The sequence below is a fragment of the Macaca mulatta genome, chromosome X (assembly GCF_049350105.2).
Source record: "Macaca mulatta isolate MMU2019108-1 chromosome X, T2T-MMU8v2.0, whole genome shotgun sequence".
NCBI classification, from domain to species: Eukaryota; Metazoa; Chordata; class Mammalia; order Primates; family Cercopithecidae; genus Macaca; species Macaca mulatta.
This window is the reverse complement of record NC_133426.1, coordinates 9,594,100-9,617,002: the sequence shown is the minus strand read 5'-3', so window position 1 is coordinate 9,617,002 and position 22,903 is coordinate 9,594,100. Positions and strand designations below refer to the sequence as shown.

The window sequence follows — 22,903 nt, the reverse complement described above, 5'->3', positions numbered from 1 at the left end:
TTTCCTCACTTCACACACACACACACACATACACACACACACACAGAGAGAGAGAGAGAGAGAGATCACAAAGGTTTGGTGTATGAAAGCTAAAGTTAAATGTATAAGATGAAATGAAGTGAAGGTAATCACTTGGGCGCTTACTTCAATAACCTGTCAGCTCCACTCTGCAATAAATAATTTTTTCATTATGAGAGGTATTTCTATTTCCAGACTGGCTGGGAAATTTAGTCCTTGTAATAGTTATTAAAACCCTCCATTAAACATATTATATGTAGTCCCCAGCAAGACACAAGCAAGGCACAGCTACAGAACTGCTTCACTTTGTGAAGAACTGAGCTAATGGAAACTTTGGATTACATTTATAAAACCCAATTTAATGCTGCATTGGAAGGTAACGATTGTTTCACTCTACAAAAAGTTTTTGGCATCTTTGATATAATGCCACAGATTTTGCACACTACTTACTATTTATGTGGTCCATGTAATAAACTCCAATTTGTTTATCATATACAGTTTCCCATCCTAAAGGAAGTTCATCCCCAACACAATCGGCAAAGGTCAATGGCTTTGTTATCCTGCAAAATAAAATTATGAAAACAAATTTGAAAGTCAGGTCAGTTTTGTATAAGTTTGCTTTATCTTATCTAATTGACTGCTTTTGCTCCAAATATTTGGTTGGAAAATTAATTCGCCAGCTTTGCCTAAATAACTGTATTAGTACACTCGCAATCAGAAGCATTACTATCTCAAAGCACAACTTTAAATATGAGCAAAAGAGATACTCGGTTACTAACAAAACAGGTAAAACAAGCATCTTCTTCCAAGCAGTATGTTTAATGAGGTGAGGACAATGGAATGTAGCTCTTCCAGAAAAATCAGAGAGCACCTATGCTCTGTTCTCATTCCCTGAGAAATGTTCCCCTCACAACTTTCAGTTTCCATACATTACACATGAACATTGGCTTAAATCTATATAAAATGTATTTCCAATATTTTTATCTACCAGTGGTCATGAGTTTAATAAACGTCAACCATTGGCCAAATGCAAAGAGCCAAGCAAGGTAACAATACAATGAGACCCCCACTAAACACTTCCTATATTTCTTATACAGTAGGAATCAGAAATTTCAGAGTCTTTTTTATTTTTCTGGAGAAAAACAACAAAAGCACTTTGTCTACAGGCATCTCTCCTTGAAGAAAATCTGATTAAGGAAATTTGGGCTTGACAAGAGAGATAAAGATTTTTCAGATGGATTTTTAAAAGTAGAGCTCCCCCCTCCCCGAACCCCCATGATCATACTGATTGACAAGACAGTGTTAGGACTGCAGCTGTCACATAAAATGAGACACACCTATAATTGTCTGAGTCTGGGCAGCTATCTCTTGGGCTGTCTCTATAAATGCACACTGACTGCTATGCATGGGAATCCGATCACCTACATTTCACTAAGTCAATCCTCCCACTTCTTCTGTCCCTGGACCTGAGAAAGTGACACAACCACAGCCAAGCCCCATGAGACCAGTATGAATTTTAAACATGTGATTTCCCCAAACTGGTTTGACAACAAGGCTGTCTCTCCCCAGGGGCATTCAGAAATTGACAAACACAATCAGAACAACACTAGCTTTAATCTTCATTTTAAACACACGGTTTTAAAAAGTTAGAATCAATATAAAAACAGAAATAAACAGAAGGTGAAATATGCCATATATATCCACCCAAACACGACACACTCAAGAAATCACATCACAAGATGAGCCTACTGTATGCAGTTTGTCCCATCCTGGAACTGATGTCGGCAGCACAATGCCTTTACCAGTCAGGAATGGTGTGCCATACCAAGGGTCCCAGTCAAGCAGGTAACAGCAGACTGTTGTGCATGATTTGCATCCTGAATGGGACCCAACCACGGGAAAAAAAAAAAAAATTCTACTTTAACACAAACTGAGTTATGAGCAAATTGCTGCTAGACTAATGTAATGATATTCATAAATAAGCCTCTAGAGAAAAATGAAAAATGCCCATGCACAGGTACATTCTAAGCACATTTACATACATGATCTCATTTAATCAACAAATATTGGCCAGGTGCAGTGGCTCACAACTGTAATCCCAGCACCTGGGAGGCCAAGGTGGGAGGACTGTTTGAGCCCAGGAGTTCAAGACCAGCCTGGGTAACATAGTGAGACCCCACGTCTACCAAAAATACAAAAAATTAGCTAGGCCCACACCCGTAGTCCCCAGTCAGGAGGCTGAGGTGGGAGGATTGCTTGAGCCCAGAAGTTCGAGGCTTCAGTGAGCAAATGATTACACCACTTGCATTCTAGCCTAGGTGACAAGACAAGACCGTATTTCCAAAAAAAGACAAAGTAAACAGTTATAGGTGAGAAATCCATCCTTATAGCACTGCGGAGTCAAATTCTGGCGTGATTTTCAATAACAGCATTGAGAATGTCTAGATGTATTTTCCTAATTATCATTCCAAAATATTTATGGACCAGGGATCATGAATACTCTAAACTTTACCAGTATCAAATGATGTTTTTCTCCCGAGAAAGTTGTTGGTGAGTAACATTACTTCAGTCATAAATCATTTCAGAGGAGTTATTCAGTTCCAGAATCTATTTGATCACATCTTTTTTAAAAAAGGCGGCCGGGCGCGGTGGCTCAAGCCTGTAATCCCAGCACTTTGGGAGGCCGAGGCGGGCGGATCACAAGGTCAGGAGATCGAGACCACAGTGAAACCCCGTCTCTACTAAAAATACAAAAAAATTAGCCGGGCGCGGTGGCGGGCGCCTGTAGTCCTAGCTACTCAGGAGGCTGAGGCAGGAGAATGGCGTGAACCCAGGAGGCGGAGCTTGCAGTGAGCCGAGATCGCGCCACTGCACTCCAGCCTGGGCAACAGCGTGAGACTCCGTCTCAAAAAAAAAAAAAAAAAAAAAAAAAAAAAAAAGGCTGGTCAAGTGAAGCAGTGGGAGAGGAGATGAAACAAAGAAATCTGTAATCGGTTGTGATCAATTAGTTGTAAACACCACCGCACTCCGATCAGCCAAAGGAAAGCCGAATAAATCTTGGCTCCTCTTTCATCGTCAGAGGGGAAGTATCTGGAGGTGTGTAACACTGGCGTTTTTTGGTGGTAACTTTTCAGCAAGGAGTGTTTTCTGGCTCTTGTTGGCTAAAAAGCATGGTTCCTGCATGTCAGGATGAGGCCAGGGCCACCCAGGAGCGATCTCAGCCTCATCTGGGGACAATCAGCATCCTCAGCGAGGTGGTCGGCTTCATCCTAGACAATTCCATGATCCCTCATCCTGCCAATGATCATCCTCTCACTTGGGTGGAGACAATGATGTCCAAAGACTCTTCCCCAAGCACAGTGGCTCTCCATGCAGAAATGCACAGCACTGGGCTGGGCATGGTGGCTCATGCCTGTAATCCCAGCACTTTGGGAGGCCGAGGCGGGCAAATCACCTGAGGTCAGGAGTTGAAGACCAGCCTGGCCAACATGGCAAAACCAAGTCTCTACTAAAAATACAAAAATTAGCTGGGTGTGGTGGTGTGCACCTGTAGTCCCAGCTACTCAAGAGGCTGAGACATAAGAATCACTTGAACCCGGGAGGCAGAGGTTGCAGTGAGTCAAGGTTGTGCCACTGCACTCCAGCCTGGGCAACAGAGCAAGACTCCATCCTCAAAAAAAGAAAAAAAGAAGAAATTCACAGCACTGAGTTTGCTAGAGCAAACCCCCTGGACTGGTGTGAAAAGTCCTCCCCAAGCCAAGCCCATACAAAGCTTCTGGCCCCCCTGCACCCCCCACCACTCCCCCCCCAAACACACACACACAATCTCTTTTCCAGGCAAATGAGTTTGTTCACCTGCCTTCCAAAACATCACACTCATTCCAGTCTAAGCAATCTGTTCTCGGTCTTTCCTGGACCTGTGGAGAGGCTTCCTCTTCCCCTCTCGTACCCCAATCCCATCAGCCCTGCAAAGGCCAGCTCTACCCTATGCAAATCATCACCGCCAAACACCCACCGCCTCCACTGCCTGGGAGCCACATCCGTTCTCAGTCACTGGGCACAAAACACTGCTCATCATGTTTCTGACATTTGTACACATCCTCCACATAAATGAAGGTTAGCTGTTTAGTCTCCTCACTCAACCAGACTCCAGCAGGGTTCTTGGAGGGAAAAGAAGCTTTTGAAGCTGAGAATGATCCCAAAGCACATCGGCTTTACTCCTAAGAGAATCCTTCACGTCCTCGCTCAGAAGCCATGGCCATGGTGACTCCATATATCCATACCTGCAATTTCCGACACACCCTTAAACTGACCTTCAATGCCAGATTCACACTTCTCAGTACTTCCCAAGGAACCCAGAATCCAGACCTTAGCATGGGAAAAAGTTCAGTTTGCAGAGCTCGGCATCTTTAGGTCTGTCCACATCACATGGGCAATTTTTACATTTTATTGCATGGTTTACGGTCATTGGTAGAGACAGAACTATCTTACGGTAGAGCCAAGGTGGGCCAGAGATGGAGGAACCAGCTTTGTGGGCCTCAAAGCCGCCTGGCTTACATCTGGTTTAATGCATTTTGTTTGTACTGTTTTAGAAAAAATGAAAATGCTAGTGCTGGCATAGGCACTGTATGAACTGCATACAGTTAAGAGGAAAGTAGAAATTGCTGGGTATGTGGAAAGGCTAAACCCTTAGATAGTCACAGGACTAAGTTGCATCCAAAAAGAAATTTAATGCAGGTGAAAAAGTCAGAAATATGTCAAGGACTATGTGTAAAATACAAAGCAGAATTGGAAATGTTCAAATATTTTTGGTTCTTCAGGAAAGGAGCCCTGGGCTATTCCCTTCCCCAAATGCGCTGAAGTCTTTCAGCTTTCCCATGCTCATTCACATGTATACGAAAGCAGGAGAATGGCAATACTGCAGTTTACTCCCCTCACAATAAAACAGAAGAGAAAAATTAAAAGTGGAAAGGGGCACACTATCACAAGCAGGAGCACAGAGAAATCAGTGGTCTATTAACAAGCGGAAGGAGACAGGAAATCTACAAACAAAACAAGAGAGCTCAAACCACCCAGTTGAGGCCATTTAGCTTCAAATGAAAAAGATCCTGACGCCTCAACATCTCCCAGATTCTCCCCTATCACAGTATCATCCAACGACTCAAACTCTCAAAGACATCAGGAATTTATTTATGCCTAATTTTAATTCTCCAAGCTATTTTCACACCTACCAAAGATGTAGGGCTTCTAATCTTGTGGTTAAAGTGTCACCAGGGGGAATATTTTCTATTTTTGTAAATGTCATTTTGTTCTCCCCAGAGACAGGGTCTCACTCTGTCACCCAGGCTGGAGTGCAGTGGCACAATCACAGCTCACTGCAGCCTCAACTTCCCAGGCTCAAGCGATCCTCCCACCTCAGCCCCCTGAGTAACTGGGACCACAAGCAAGCGCCACCATACCCAGCTAATTTTTTTTTTTTTTTTTTTTTTTTTTTTTTTTTTTTTTTTTGGTGGAGACAGAGTCTCACTATGTTGCTCAGGCTGGTCTCGCACTCCTGGGCTCAAGTGATCCTCCCACCTTGACCTCCCAAACTGCTGGGATTACAGGCATGAGCCACCACGCCCCAACTGATTTTCATTATATTTGATTTTACTAGTTAAAATGCTGAGAAGACAATTAAAAATAAAGGTAGAGCTAAAAAGAAAAAGCACTTTGTTCTAAGATCCCTGTTTCTCTGAGTATGGTACTCCCCCACTCCCAGTTCTAGTCAGTTTCAACTGTGGTGGGGTTCCCAACATTGACAGCAGTCCCAAAGTAGAGCATTCTGGAATAGTCAGGGCCAGTAGATCAGCTGGCTAGGGCAGTTTCTCATTTCTGACCTTAGAATCCTTTTTAATACATGGAAATAATATTAGATAACAGAATTTGAGCAAACAGATTAGCAATTCAATTCTGTCCTCTTAAAAACATCACTAAGCCTTTTAATAACTTTAAAGACCAATTTTTTTCTGAAAATCGTAAAAAGTGTCCTTTTTAACTACCCAATGGGGCATTACTGGTGTCCAGGTAGGGCCACAGATGGGCAGGGGATATCAAAGGGAGAGAAGTGGCTGAGAAGGGGAGGAAGATGGGGTACAGGCTAGCAGCGTGCACACACTGGTATTTCCTCTGAGGTTCTGTCTTCACCCATACGGATGCTATCTCCCCAAAAACTTGATGCTAATTTCTCCCCCAACCACTCCTTCCCAGTCACCACAGACAGACTAGGGGAATTTTTGTTTCCATCACAAAAAAATTTAGGAGACACTTAAATAGGAGAGAAATGTCCATTGACACCACCACAAAAATGTCCATTGACACCACCACACCACACTATTCCTATATTAGTGTGTTTTCCTCCACCTTTTTTTGATGAGTTGTTTTTATCTGGTATTTTCTAAAGTACTCATGATCACATAGTATGTGCAATTCTCTATCCTACCTTCTCCACTTAACTTTGTAACATGTTTACTTAATTCGTACCTTGAGTCTCTCCAAAACTTACTGGAGCTAGCCTACCCCTATAGTATAAGAATTCTGTCCCCCTTGTCATAAATTATTTGTAAACATCACATGGAATAGCTGAATAGCTCAAGCTCCTTGAGAACAATTACCCCATCTCAACCGCCTTTGATTTAGTCCAAGACAGGGCATGAAGCTGATGTTCAATAATTCTTGCTGAATAAATAACTTGCATTTGTACAAATCCTTCACTAAAGGGATTAATGGAATTTACCTAAGCACTCTCCTACTATTGACTTCTACGTTATTTCCAAATTTTCACTAATATAAATATGCATGAGAGCCACTCATGCTTGGGAAACAGTTCGGCAATTTCTCGAACACTTAATCATAGAGTTATAACCATATGATGCGGCAATTCTACTTGTAAGTATATACACAAGATAAATGAAAACATATGTTCACACAAAAACTTGTACGTGAATATTCATAGCAGCATTTTTCACAATAGCCAAAAGGTAGAAACAGCTAACAGCCATCAACTGCTGAATGGATAAATAAAACATGGTCTACCCATACGATGGAATAGTATTCAGACATAAAAAGGAATGCAGGAATAGATGCAAGTGTTGGGGCGCTGACCACCATGAACTTTCGAAATCTATGTATAACTTTTCACTCTCCAAAAACTTAACTACTAACAGCCTACTACCGACCAGAAATCTTACTGATTACATAAACAGTTGATTAACACATATTTTGACATTATACACCATATTCGTACAATAAAGTAAGATAAAGAAAATTTATTAAGAAAGCCACAAAGAAGAGAAAATCTATTTACTATTCATTAAGTGGAAGTAGATCACCATAAAGGTCTTCATCTTAGTCTTCATATTGAGTAGGCTGGCATGGACGTGGAATGGTTGGTCTTGCCAAATCAGGGGTGACAGAAGCAGGAGAATAAGTGGACCCATGTATTTCAAACCCATGATGTTTAAGGGTCAACTGTACTGATACATGCTATAACACAGATGAACCCTGAAGTCATTGTGCTGGGTGAAAGAGGCCAGACACAGAGGCCACACGTTGTGTGGTTCCATCTAAAGGAAATGTCCAGAATAGGCAAACCCAGAGAGACAGAAAGTGGACCGGTGGTCACCAGGGGCTGGGGGAAAGAGGGAATGGGAGTGACTGTTAATGGGCACAGGGTTTCCTTTTAGTGGGAAGAAAATGTTCTGGAATTAGATAGGGTGATGGTTGTACAACCTTGGGAATATACTAAAAACCACTGAACTGTACACTTTAAAATGGTGAATATTATGGCACATATGAAATATATCTCAATTTTATATTAATGATAGAAGGAATATCTGTGTCTATAAAGCTCATAAGCTGTACTTATAATTATTCTTTGAAAAAATTCCCAGAACTAAATTTCAAGGTCAAAGGATATGAAGTTTTACCCCCATATCTTAAATTTGATGTAAAAAATTCAGACCATAATGTCTACAGGGAATATAACCACTCAAGATCCAGAAAACTTGGATTCACATTTCAGCTTCCTTTTCTCTCTTCTTTGTCCTACATTTTTTACATAGCTCATATCATACTAGATACAATGTCATAAACTTATTGCATTTCAGTTGGGTATCACCTCACGTCTTTTAGCTCTGTCGGCGTCACTTATTTACCAGGCACCCTGGGTCATCCATTTAGGTATGTCCCAGCTTTCTGCTCTTTACTGTAAGTAAGGGAGACGAGCTGACAGTAAATATTTGAGAGATGTTGCCAAAGCGCTCTCCCATCACCTCACACTCCCACCTGCAAAGAAAGAAGTGGTCTTTTTCACCACCCTCTGGGGATATGTTTAATGCATTCAGCCCCAGGCTCCAGATGAATCCACATGGCCTAAGCAGGCTGACCTTCAAGGAACAAGCTGATAGGGAGACAGTGGAGGTTTGATAGCACTTTTGGAAGGTGGGAGACTTCCTGGGCCAGCTGCCACTGTCTCTTCATCCCACCCCCACAACAGCATCAACCCCAGAGTCACTCGCTTTCTCTGCCCTCAGCCACCACCCAGAAAGCTGCCAGATGGAGATCCTGCCCTTCACAAACCACATTTCTTGGTTCAGCAGAGCAAACAAATACACATTGCTGGTCATTCCAGGGCCAGAGAGGGGAGAGAAGGAAGAAGGCACAGCTCAGCTTCTTTTGTTCCCTTTTTGCCTATGCCTATTGTATCCTACTGGGCCCCTTGAGAGATGGCACCTGGGCCATGGTGGCTTTAAGCAACAAAAATCTATTCCCTTACAGTTCTCAACATTAGAAGTCTAAAACGGGTTCAGGGGCCTGCATTCCTTCTGGAGGTTCTGGGGAGAATCTGCTCCCGCACCCTTTCCACCTTCTACAGGCCTCCTGTAGTCCTTGGCTAGTAGCCCTTTCCTTCCTCCATCTTCAAAGGCAGCATGGCCAGATGAGTCTTCCTCAGGATGCCATCTTTCTGGTTCTCTCTATTCTGCCTCCTTCTTCCACTTATAAGGACCCTCGTGATGACACTGGGCCTGCCCAGATCATCCAGGATCATCTTCCCTGGGCAGGATCCTTAAAGTCATCACAGTTGCAAAGTCCCTTCTGCCACGCATGTCAACATATTCACAGGTTCCAGGGCTTAACGACATGCACATCTTGGAAGCCATTATTCTGCTGACCACAATACAGCAGCTGGGGAGGCTGCAGGGCCAGAGAGGGTGAGCAGGGTAGTCACTGGGGGACCCATGCCTTGAAGCCCACACCTTCCCTGAACCAAACTGTAGGAAACTGCAGGTGGGTAGCAGAAGGTGGAGCAGTGAGAAGGAATGAGCGCTGCTGATCCCTCACGCATTCTCTCCATCAAAAGGAGGCCAAGGCAATGCTCTGGCGCTTGTGCTACACCTTCCAGTCTCAGGGAACAAGAAGATCTTTATATTTCCAATTCACGTTTGTTAAAATGCTCTTCAGAGAGGATACTATTAATCTCGGTTTCAGTTCCAACCCAATCCTCAGGAAATCCTAATGACTTCCTCCACCTTTTCTAAGCTACCTGGCTCACAGTGAGTTTCAAAGCCCGCTGGAACTTGGACACCAGCCCGCTTGTGGTTACTTATGTGGTAAATCTGACCCTGTTTGCTGTGCTAGTTGCTTCTCCAAGCTTTTGGTAGCAAGCATTTACACTCAGAGCCAAGGCTCTCCCATAGCAGTGAACGGGTCCCCGACCTCCCTGACATTAGAAAGAAACATGGATGAGCACAGTACATGGTATTCATCAGATTCCCAGGGATGTTGATCATCCCAAAAAACGAAGCTCAGAAGTTCTTTTAGAGAGACTGCTCGTTTCCCTGTCAAAGTTTAAAATAGTAGTGAATGTACCACAAACCTGTCCCACTAATCCTGAAAAGCCATTTGGAATAATCATTTAAAATCTGTGGTTTTGCCCAAGGTATTTATTTAGAATATGCATAGGAATTGAACTGGCTCTTGTCTTCAAGTCCAATTCTAGAAGTCTAGAATGTAGGGCAAAGAGTAATTACACCTAGAACTCAATCTAAACATTGCATCCATGTATTAATGTAGTGTGAGTGTCCCAATTGTTAGTGATAGAGCCTCGGAACTAATCACTCTTAAATAACATTTGTAATTTCCATGTGGAAAGGTTAAGTCCTCTTGAGAATCAAAAAAAAAGTTATACATTGTCAGTCTTTTCATTGTCTCTAACACAAAACTATCATAATTCATAGACAAATTTCCAGACTAATATAAAAAGCAAACAGCTCCTCAAATGTATTTCAAGGAAAAAAGGGATGTTTAGAGGCTTTATGAGTGGCAGTAAATCCATAAGACAAGTGACCGGCCGGGCGCGGTGGCTCAAGCCTGTAATCCCAGCACTTTGGGAGGCCGAGACGGGCGGATCACGAGCTCAGGAGATCGAGACCATCCTGGCTAATATGGTGAAACCCCGTCTCTACTAAAAATACAAAAAACTAGCCGGGCGAGGTGGTGGGCGCCTGTAGTCCCAGCTACTCGGGAGGCTGAGGCAGGAGAATGGCGTAAACCCGGGAGGCGGAGCTTGCAGTGAGCTGAGATCCGGCCACTGCACTCCAGCCTGGGCGACAAAGCGAGACTCCGTCTCAAAAAAAAAAAAAAAAAAAAGACAAGTGACCATGGATGCCTGTAGGTGATTTTTTTGGGGGGGAGGTGGGGAATAACCACAGAGAATCAGATGCAGGTAAACCCCTGTGCCTGAGGAGTGCAAAGCTGCATTGACAGAAGACCGCCAGCCTCGGAGTCTTCAATCTGAAACATGAAGAACACACCACCAAGATCTGTCTCACTGCTTTAGTGGTGACAAGGTGTAGCACTGTCCTTTAGCCCTCAACCATGTCCATCTCACTGAGACTTTTCTACCTTAGCATGAGCCTCCCAGGACACAATTCCCCTCATTGGCACCTACATCTTCCTGAACGTCCACCTGCAAAGCCAGCTGCCAGCATGTTCTCCAGGGCATAGCTTTTCACAGCGAAGCAATGGGCCAGAGAGCCTGAGGGAGCTGGGGGAGCCTGTTCACAAGCCAACTCGCCTGAGTTTGAAGGTCAGTGTTACTGATATCCCAGCAAGGATATCACTCAGGTCATAAAACCCCAGTGAGAAATATGCCAGATGCATCTTTCAGTTGTTACAATGAAACAGTACTACCCAATCCGTGGAGCTAATACTTCAAGGCTGCCTCCTGTGAGTCAGCATTTGTTACTCAAAGCCATAGAGCAGCAACAGTGCTACGTGTCCACCAAACCCCTGCTTCCTCTTCCTCTTGGGCCTACAGAGAGTTCACACTTCACAGTCTCTCTCCCTTGCAGCTGGGTGGGACCATGTGACTGGGCTCTAGACAACGGAATGTGGGCAGAAGCCATGTACACCCTTTCCAAGGTTCATCCCAGAAGCTTCTGGCAGGATTCCCCATGGCTTCCCTCTTCCCTTGCCTGTGGGCCCAAAGCAAAGAACCCACTGGAGGATGGCAAAGCCTCAAAAGATGGGCAAGCCATACCACAGAAGCAGTCTGGGGTCCCCCCGCCTCCCCAACCAATACTAAACTGACATGAGTGAGAAACTTCTATTCTGCTAAGCAATGAGACTTTGGAGCTGTTAGTATAGTTAGCTGGTTAACCCACTTGGAGATCTGGACAAAGGAAGGAAATAATCAGAATTTGTGAAAAGTCTGAATATTTCATCTCATTTGATGACATGAGCATCTTCAGTGATTCACAAAAAAGTTATCCAAGTATAGACATGTTTTGGAGAGAACTGGCTTGTCCTTCCCCACTATGCAGTCCTGCAGGGCAGGGATAAGGAAGACCACTGCTCACATTTCCATTACTGACAGTGCTTCTTGCTTCATAGCATAGTCATCATTTGACAGGCTACCTCCCCTAACAGTCTGTGAGTTCCTTGGAAGAAAGGATTCACCTTTCTAAGCCAGAGCCCTCAAACACAAGAGTCCTTCATTAAAGTGTATGATAAATTAATCCAGCCAATTTCAGGAACTGATACCAAAGAAAACCCAGTTTGGAGCCAATTAACACTTAAGAAAGAACTGGAAGGGGACAGAAGGGCATTTTAACTTGACTGAGATCACAAAGCCTAGATTATAAGAAATGCAGGACTCGGGAGGCCAGAGCACTACAGGGTCATTCCTCACTCGGACAGCTCTTTTTTAAGACAGATCTATCCTTGGAAGGAAGGTGACGTTCATCAGACTACCAGAGCTTGATGCAACATCCCTGAATACCTCCCCTAGGCCTTTTGTTCTGAGTTTCCACTGACCATGCCACCTTCTGATCTACAATCTGGTTTCCTGAATGTGGGTCTGCCCACCAGAAAGGGAGTGTCCAGAGAAGATAAAGAGACAACATCTTAGCAAGATGTTCTATCCTCCAGCAAAGAATAAACTGTTCTAAGAAAATCAGTCCAGGAGGTATTCAAGAAAACCAGCAAACCCCCCCGGGCTCTGCGGCCCTAGTGATCCTACCGGTTCTCAGACATGTTCAGGCACTGGTGCAATGGAAGTCCAAATACCTGAAAAATGCCACCCAGTAATGACTGAATACGTCTAAGGTCCCTCAGTATACATTTTACTGAATCACAGACATAGATGGGAACAATTATTTAAAACTTCAAGGGAGAAAAACTTCATACTGAGGAAACTATACTTTTGTACTTCCTAGAGGTTGAGTATAGGCAAATGACTCAGTCTCACTGTGCCTCCGTTTTCTCCATTTTACTCTAAGGTGGTGAGGCAGAAGGCCTGAGACTATTATCAAGGTTTCTGGAATGTATTACATTCTCCAGTAATGCCTGTTTTCCTTCCATTTTATTTTTTTCCTCTAAAGACTGGGAGAATGTTGTTATTATTCTGATTTAGCAGCATAATACTATATGGAAGGAACAGAACCTAAAAGCAAGCTGACCTGAGGCCAAAATTCGAGTCTACCACCCAAAGGAAACCAAACCCAGAGGGGCGCCCAACCGCAGCCATTATCTGAGTGCCCCCCAGCAAGGGTCCCTCTGAGACAGAATAACAGAGAAAAGGAATTTCTCAACAAGCCCATCAAGAGCACACTCTTGAGCTGATGTGAAAATACTTTGTTCACCTCCATATATAAGCTCTAGGGATACAATTTACAGTAAAATAAAGACAGATTTTAGCCCAGCTGGTACAAAGAATTCTCTGGGGCAGCACTGTCCAATGGAATTGATATGAGAGCTCACATACTTAATGCAAAACTTCTTAAAACAGTAAAAAGAAACAGGCAAGATGAATTTTCAAACACGTTTTATTTAACCCACCATATTGCAAATACTATCATTTTTACACGTAATGACTATACAAATTATAAACGGAATGCTTTTCATTCTTTTTTTGAATGGAGTCTTTGAAACCCAGTGTGTTTTACAGGTTAAGCCCATTTCATTTCAGGATTGACCGGATTCAAGTGCTCATTTGTGTGTGGCTGTGGCTACTGCACTGGATATCACAACATCAGACTCTCATCTAAATTCTACAGTAATTTGAGTCTGTAAATGATCACAGGTGCACAGGTGCATCACTTAAGAAAGACCTGGCCTGAGCTGCCATCCTCCACAAGCCACTAGTTGGGATTTCGAAGGAACCACACTTCTAAGACCACAAAACCACATACAGGGAACTCCTGGCTTCCCTCCAACCCCCTCATATCCACCCGCATTCCCAGTAACCCATGGGAACTGCTATCCCCAAAACCTGGATTGTTCTTTCCCTTTGCCAAGCTTCCCCCTACCCCGCCCCTTTCCTGTTGAAATGCTAATGCTTCTTCTAAGATGTGGCCCAGATTCCTCTGGTCCAGACCCAGCCCAGCCCCGCCAGAAGCAAGTTGGCCCTTCTTTGGCCAGCCTCAGCACTTGATCTCTTCTGTGGTAGTTCTTAAAACTCTAAGTAGAATGCGGTCATTAATAAACACTGCGTCTCCCCGAGTACTAGTTCCTTCAGGGCAAGGCTGGCATCCCCTCCAATGCTGACCTGACCCCCACAGGGCTCCAGGGCTTGCCCAGGAGGTGCTCCACTGCATATACAGGATAAGTCAGAATTACTTGATCAATGCTGAATGGAGTCTGCCACCCAAAACAGGTTGTCTCTGGCAGCTCTAGAGCTGTTTGTAGATGGTACTGGTCTGGACAGGAAATGCTCATGAGGAGATGTGCAGATTGGAAGCTGGAGAGACTGGATCAGAGGGAGAATGGGCTGCAGTGTGACAGATGCATGGCTTCCTCTTCAGGGACTGGGCAGAACAGGTGCTCAGGAGCTGTTTACAAGAGTGATCGGAAACTCGGGCTTGTCGCATTAAGAATGGCATCATGGCTGCAAAGCACTAACAGGGGGAGCCAATGCAGGCTAGAGGACCTCATAAGGGGGCTCCCAAGTCAGCTCTGAGCCTTCATTCCACAGCTGTTTACAAGTCCCTAGACCCACCCCACGCACACACAGACCAGTCCTCAGTACCCAGCCCCCTCCCGTGGACCTAAATGGGTCCTCCTCACTGGCTCCAGACCAGGCTTTCAGGCATGATGGCCCAGAAACCAGGAAGAACCCCAGGCCACTGTAGTTCCCTCATCAGGGAGGGCAGAGAAATGATACCACCCAGGAAAGTGTGACTTCTGAAACGTGCCTTTCCCTAAGATAAACCAGCCAGTGGTAGTCAGGCGAGTGGGACTGGGGACAGCAGGGGACAATGGGCGTGTTCTACAACATAATTGTGATGACAATCAAACAGCTGTATAAATTGACTAAAATTCATAGGACTGTACTAAAATGGGTGCATTTTATGACACGGAAATTACACCTCACTAAAGCTGTTTTTAATATACACACACACACGCTGAGGTTCTTATTGAATACTTCGTTTACAGTGGGGAAAAAAGAATTTAAGGACTCCAAGTCACATGAAATACTTGGGAGAAGAAAAAAACACAAGACTTGGATGCTATCACTAGCTTTGCTGTCATCTCACTCACTTGAAACTGTTAGATGCATCTGGAGATTTTTATGTGTAAATTCCAAGTCATGGCTGGTGGATGTTCCAGAATATCTTCCAAATATCTGGACACATGTTGAAACATTCCCGAAACTAATTACTTCCAATCCTTTGTGTTCATTCATCCCATTACTCTCTATATCAGGGCTCTCACACTATAGTCACAACCTATCAGTGAGCAGTGAAATTGAGTGAGTAGGTCCCTGTCAGTATTTTATTTTAAAAAGAAAATATTAAAGCACATCATACTTCCTAGGGGCAGGACAGTATGTACACGTCATGAATTTTTCTTTTGGTTGTGTATGTAATTAAAATAGGCTCCTTATTTTTGGTAACCGTCCACAGTACTTGGACAGGCAAAGCTGCAGGACATATGCATACATAGATACGTCATGTAAATACTGGAGCACTGAATGCGCAGGGCCACTGCATGGGACGGTGCCAGGTATGCAAACTAACACTGCAGCCACACAGCAAAGCCCAGCACTGTGCTCAGCCAAACACTTAATAATCACGATAGTGTGAGGAGGTGGGTCCACTATCACCATCCCATGTTACCTAGGAGGAAGCTGAGCTCAGGGACACACACCTGAGAAGTGGTGAGACCAGGATGTGGGCAAGGGCAGTCAAGGACTCAAAAGCCACGCCAGAGCCAGCCAGCTCCCTGCACTTCCACACGGAACTCAGAGAATGGATTCCAAGCAAACTTCAAGGGTTCCAAGAGCTCTTTATAGCAATAAGTATAATGTGAACCGTATTCCACTTTTAAATGATTTTTTATCTCCTTTACCCTCTTGACAAATTTCTAACAATGATTACTCTGGTAAGAGTATAGTTAGAGAAGTAAACGATCAGCCTTTTACTTTTAATATTGCCAAAATTTTAGATGGGAGTCTTAACACAGTCCTTTCAAAATAAAATACAGTATTATAATATTTTGGTCCTTAATTTACTACTGAATACAACAGGAAGAGATATTTTAAAATTAAAAAGGAGAAGTTTTAAGGAAGGATTTGGGAAATAAAGAAACAAATAGTAACAATGGACGGAAGAAGTAAATTCAACCGAATTGGGTGAGGAAAACTACACTGGCCAAGGAGAGCAAAGGGGCTGAACAATAACATTCTTTAGAAATGGCATCACAGGGAAGGCAACCCAGGATGCGTCTCGGCCATCCGTTCAGACGACAAGTGGCACACAGGGGTAAAGATGTCACAGTCCTTTGGGCTCCACAGTATCAATTAAAGCTTTTCCAATACTGCCAAGATCAAGTCCCCTCCCCCCTCTGGTTTGTATTGGAGCCCAGCTGCAGAAAGTCCTGCACCAGGATTCTAAGAGTAAGAACAAAAGGATTTTATCACCTGCCTTTTTTGGCATTAATTAACACCCCCCACTCCGAAAGAAAAAAAAGCTTTCAGTAGTCACTTAACCAGTTTTCTTTGGGGCATGAGAATTCCACTATTTATAGATGCATTGCTGCATATATCACCAACTGAATCCATGAACAAAAGCATGGGGGGAAATGCCAAGCATCTGTAACCTCCAGTCATCCAGCCTGTGCATATTAATTATGTGCCAGGAAAGGATGCAGAGGAGAGCAGCCGCCCCAGGCAGTGGTTCTTTTTAGGTCTCGGATCTCTTTGGGAATCTGAGAGAAGTCATCGATGTCCTGCCTGGAAAAATGTGCCTACACGTACACCCAAGATGCTGCCTCAAAGATACACAAAATGCTACCAGTCTGGGAACTCCAGTTTCAGGAACCCTGTTCCCAAAGCTCCAGGCACAGGGGAAGAGCCACCCAGGCAAACAAGCACAGCTCGTGGGGATGGGTGGGTTTTAGCAGCAGTGGGTTCAAGGCCCAACAGGAGCAGCAAGGCCGCTTCTAACCTGCCTGGGGAGGGAAGGAATGGGGGACGCTTGAGCCATGATGGGCCAGTCCCAGATGGACTGGGACCTGCCCTAGCCCCGCCCAGGTTGGGTGAGGGTGGGTGTGGTGAAAGGAAGCCTCCTGAAGAAAGCATGGGCCGCCCTGATAAGGAGATGGGTTCTGCAGATGGCAGGACACCCCTGGGAAGTGAAGCAGGGCCTGTCATCAGCAGATGTGCTTTGTCGAAAGAGGCTGCAGGGAACAGCGGGGAGGCAGGCTGAGGTGTGGGCAGAAGGGAGCCCGCTGTCTGAGCAAGGCAGGAACAAGGGGGCCTGAGCAAGCACTGGGCCAGGACAGTCCTTACTGACTCCACCAGGAGGCCACTGCCCGGGAGCTTGACCATCATCTCAGCTCCATACCATCGCAAGAGGGGCAGCAACACCAGAGCTCACTTTGTAACCATTTCTGCCCATTTCCATGACCTTGATGGTTTCCCTGTTAAGTGGCATCATGAAAACATGGAGCGTGACGTCTTCTGCAGTGTCTCTGCATTAATAGTGCCCACTGAAGTGGTAACTTATAATGAATGTGAAGATTTCTACCATGCTAGGCTCCCCTTTAAGAAGGAAGGACTGGGGTCCCTGTTGCCTTTATCACAGACTCCTAGCAGGGGCCTGACACAGGTATGTCAAACGAACAGGTGGGGCAGTCCAGGCGTTCCTGAGCTGGACTTGAGATGTCCTGAGGATATAGGAAGCCCCCTCTAAAATAACAGGCTCTGACCAGGCGCAGTGGCTCACGCCTGTAATCCCAGTACTTTGGGAGGCTGAGGCAGGTGGATCACCTGAGGTCAAAGAGTTCAAGATCAGCCTGGCCAACATGGTGAAACCCTGTCTCTACTAAAAATACAAAAATTAACTGGGTGTGGTGGCAGGTGTCTGTAATCCCAGCCTCTCAGGAGGCTGATACAGGAGGATCACTTGAACTTGGGAGGCAGAGGTTGCAGTGAACCGAGATCGCACCATAGCACCATAGCCTGGGTGACAAGAGCAAAACTCCATCTCAAAAAATATATATATATAAACATAAATATAAATATAAAATAAAATAACAGGCACTGATGGAGGGACTCTGTCATTTTGCTCAATATTGGCTCACAAGAATCATTAACAACAACAACAACAGAATTATCAGAGCAGGACCGTGGGCAACAACACTTGATCCAAAACACGCAGAGGTCAGACCTATCAGCAACCGCCTAAGGCAGCTTAGGAGGGAGCCCCAAATCCTTCTTTAGAGGAGAAAAGAAGTAAATTTATTCACCTGGAGGAGCACAGGAAATACTCTACATCATAACAATTATTCCAAACTGTATACTACATGAAACCAAGCCAGTGTATGTCACCATATGCCCCTGCCACTCTGGCAGAAATTTCTGGATCCTTGAACATCCAGAAGGCTATTATCCACACTGAGCCTCTCTAGTAGCACCACTGAAATGTGCATGCAGCCTCAGGCAAGCGGTGCATTCTCGGCCTGGCTCACATGCACTGGGCCAAGTCCACCTGAGGCTGACTGTGTGTGCTGGGCAAGAGTGAGTACCCTTGGAGGACACACACTGGGCGGTCTGCAAAGGTTCCTCCAATCTTTATACCACCACTAGGAAGCCTGCAGAACCAGCCTTCAGTCATACAAACTGGGAGGCCTGTGGCTGTGCCCTGAGCTCCTTCTCTTAGCTGATGCACGTAACCATGAGGCAGGAATAGAAGCCCCACCTCAAGCCCTGGCTAGAGAGAGCTGAGCTTCGGCTAGGCAGGACAGCTGCCCAGTCAAAACAAAAGCACAACACCCAGATATCTCCAAGACTGAAAGCAACACTGAGAACAAGTAAGCTGCCATTCTTCTGAACTACATTTGCTCTCTCAAACTTGTCCATGCACATCCCCAAAACTGAGCCAGCAGCTGAGGGTTCAGCACTGTCATCCAAGAGAACTGTCAGGTAAATCAGGCCTGTTTAATTATGTTCAGAACTGCCTGGCCACCCATATCGCTAGAACATTGCTTATCAGGACTCTACAGTGAGTTCCTTTTGCTGACGCAAACTTCGCGTGCCCGAGGTCGGCTTTGTGATGGCAGAGAGGGCATGTCAGAAGGAAGGGGTGATTGCCAAGTCCCAGAAACCAAGGGAGGCCAAAGGGCCATACTCACCTGGCTTTCAGACATGATGGTCCAGAAACCCAATCTCAGAGAACAAGGCTGCAAGGGCAAAGGCCCTTTGTTTTTCCATCTTCCAAAAACTAGCCCAGTGCTCTACACTCAGAAATGACCTTAACTCAGTCTTCTCCAGGCATCCACAGTCCCCTTTCCCTGGAGAGGCAGCCTCACCACAAGCCCAGGCAACCCTGATCCCAAGATGCTGCTTAGCTCTGAATTTTCACTGAAGGGCAAGTGTCTTCAGATGCCCCCACCAGACTCTGCACACCACAAAGTCAAGGATCATAGAGGTCCTGTCTCCCAGGACCTAGCTCGGATCCTGGAGTGCACTATGCTCAGATGAACAGATGACTGGGGGGATAGAGGGAGAAAGGATGGAGGGAGGGATGGAAGGATGGAGGGATGGATGGAAGGATGGACTAAAGGATGAATGGAAGCAGGGATGAATGGAGGCAGGGATGGCTGACTGGACAAAGGGATGGAGGGAGGCAAGGAGGGAGGAAGGGATGGGTAGATGGATGCAAAAATGAGGGAACTTGTTCTGGAGAAAATGCCAAGGGTGTGGCTAGACAGTCACTCCATAGAGAGGTTACCCGTGATGTTAATCAGCCATCTGAGTAGAAGCCAGGAAGAAAGATGGGCTTACACCAGCAGAGACACTGCCAGTTTGAACTATAAGGACAGAGAAATTGGAAGGGAATGAAACAAGGCTGTTGGATTTCTTGGATTCTATAAGATGCGACCATAGATATATTCAGATGAGAACATGGACTATTCTTCAAGAAAATCAAAGAATCACCCTGAAGGCAATTCAAAGACCATCCGGGCTGCCACTCCCACACAGGGCTAGGGGACAAGGCCGTTTCGTCCTCAGTTTCAGAGGGCAGGGGCCTCACACAGCCAAAGAAGGGCACCCAACAGAGCTGTGAGGGTGATGTTGCCACCCCACTGGGACTGGAAAGTGGGGCATCTAGCTAGAGGATTATTCTGGAGCCTTAAGATCCCATGGAATTTGTCTAGCTAGGTTTTGTACTTGCTTGGGACCTGCTTTCTTTCCTACTTCTCCCCTTTGGAACAGGAATGTCTGTCCTATACCTGCCCCACCATTGTATTTTGGAAGCACACAACATGTCTGGTTTTACAGGTTCATGGCTGGAAAGAAATTTTGCCCCAGGATGAATCATAACTCAAGTCTCACCCATACCTGATTTAGACGAGATCTGGATGAGGCTTTGGACTTTAGAGTTGACGCTGGAATGAGTTAAGACTTTTGGGGCTGTTGGGATGGAATGAATATATTTTGTATGTGAGAAGGATGTGAGTTTGTGGGGGGCCAGGGGTGGAATGCTATGAACTGAACTGAGTACCCTCAAAATTCATGTTGAAACTCAAACCCCAAAGCATTTGTAGATAAGGCCTGTTAAGGGGTGATAAAGGTTAAATGAGGTCATATGGGTAGAGGGCTCTAACCCCATAGGGCCGGTGCACTTACAAAAAGCGGAAACAGCCGGGTGCGGTGGCTCACGCCTGTAATCCCAGCACTTTGGGAGGCCCAGGCAGGTGGATCACAAGGTCAAGAGATTGAGACCATCCTGGCCAGCATGGTGAAACCCCGTCTCTACTAAAAATATAAAAAATTAGCCAGGCGTGGTGGCGGGTGCCTGTAGTCCCAGCTACTCAGGAGGCTGAGGCAGGAGAATGGTGTGAACCCGGGAGGCGGAGCTTGCAGTGAGCCGAGATCACCACCACTGCACTCCAGCCTGGGCGACAGAGCGAGACTCCCGTTGAAAAAAAGAGAAGAGAAGAGCAGAGAAAAAGGGGAGACACCCAAGTGCGCTCGCTCGCTCGCTCTCTCTCGTGCCACTGTACTCCAGACTGGGTGACAGAATAAGACTCCGTCTCAAAAAAAAAAAAAATTACTTCATATATAATCACATTTTGGTTTCTTTCTTTACAAAAAGAAAAAAGATTAGAAAAGACACCCCAATATAGCTGTAATTGTCAGTAGTGGAGTGGGTGGAATTGTGGTGTGTGTACAAAACTAAAAGCCATTTTTTAAAAGGAAGCTTTTACCCAGCACCTAACATAGCCTCCTCTTCCCATCCATCACTGAATTTTTTTGAGTTCTGCTCTTCTCTGCCTTAGAGAGGGGCAAGCCAGGTGGCGAGGGCTGGAACCACATGACTCCAAGGCCACCCAGGGCCACCTGTGCTGCAGAAGTGTTCTGCTTGGTTTGCTGTGTTGGCCCTGGGGTGCTCTACCAAAACCTCAACAGGTTGCCAACATTAAAACTCAGATTTCATTTCAAAACCCAGAATGTCTAACTCCCTTGAAAATCAGAAGGGAACAGGTGCGGTGGCTCCCTCCAGCACTGTGGGAGGCCAAGGCAGGAGGATCACTTGAGCCCAGGAGTTTGAGACCAGTCTGGGCAACATAGGGAGACCCCATCTTCTTTAAATTTTCTTAATTAAAAAAAGAAAATCAGAAGGGCTGGCACACAGGGATTACAGTCCCCAAAGACGGTAACCGGCTAAAGCTGACTAGAGCCATCCCTTTAGAAGGGGCTACTCGATAGTTCACCACAGTCTCCACCACTCCGTTACCCCTCTGACAGCTTGCCATCTGGTTGTAGGCCCAACCCCAGTGGACATTTACCTGTAATGACCATGCCAAGGCACAGAGGTGGGCAAAGTCTTCCTGGCAAACAGATGGTATGTACAGAGAGCTCCTGCCAGGCAAGGCATGCATGAAGCTTGGTCTAAATGATGCTCACAAGCCTCGGGCATGTAATCTTGGCTAAGGATGAGAGGGCTTGGGGACCACGCCCTAGGAAAAGCACTATGAAAAAACTGCAAAGTGCTATTCATTTGTTTAAATATTCACTGCAGGAAAGCTATTTGAGATGCTCAGTGCCAGGAGTTAACCTCAAGGAATTCAGCTCACCGGGGGATCAAATACATAACAAATTACCACTACACAACAGATTCACTCAAAGGCAGGGACACAGCTATGGGAGCTTAGAGAAGAAAGCTACTTGACACAAATACAAATTATTTTATGGTCAACAGAACATCAAACCATATCCCCAGTCTCATTCCCCATACCCCACTCCCACTCCATAAAAATGATACAGTGGCGTTTATAGCTATTACACCTCTTTCCCTTTATAAACCCCATTTCTAGTTTCCAAGGTCATTAAGGGGTTGAAATGATCAACAAACATTCACGGGCTATTGTGAGCAAGATGGAGTCCCATACCCAGTGAATCTCCACCCTGGCCAGGGGCCATTTGGATTGGGACTTAACTGGTCTGTGGTGGAATACAGGCAGCAGTATTTCTGAAATGCTACCTTCGAACTGGAAGCCCAGGCTGAGAACCACTTGTATGACTGATGCTCACAGATAAATATTCATCTGTCCCCCGCACGCCTGGCATCTAAATGGACAAGGAAGATTCCAGGTGAGCGGGGTCAGAAGTGTGATACTGTGGCAAATTAAGAAATATATTTGCTTCTGCCCCAGGGTCCTGGCACACAGCTCCTAAAACCCTTGGAATTTCCTGAGCAATAGGGGTGCTAGGTACATCTTTTGTTCTGATATTTCATCTTTCACCCTGGAATCCTGACACACAGAGCTCCTAATCCCTTGGGATTTCCTGAGTGATGGGAGGTCTTTTTTAATTAGGTGATTCTTGGTGGGCTCC

General features: G+C 45.3%; 1 protein-coding gene across 1 annotated transcript in view; it reads right to left on the bottom strand.

Moving 5' to 3' along the window:
- The window catches only part of WWC3 (WWC family member 3), a 128,821-nt gene that overhangs the window by 81,832 nt on the left and 24,086 nt on the right, over positions 1-22,903 (bottom strand). The window contains exon 2 of the mRNA XM_015126924.3: positions 469-578. Coding sequence (XP_014982410.3) covers positions 469-578 — 110 coding nt within the window. The remainder of the gene's footprint in view (positions 1-468; positions 579-22,903) is intronic.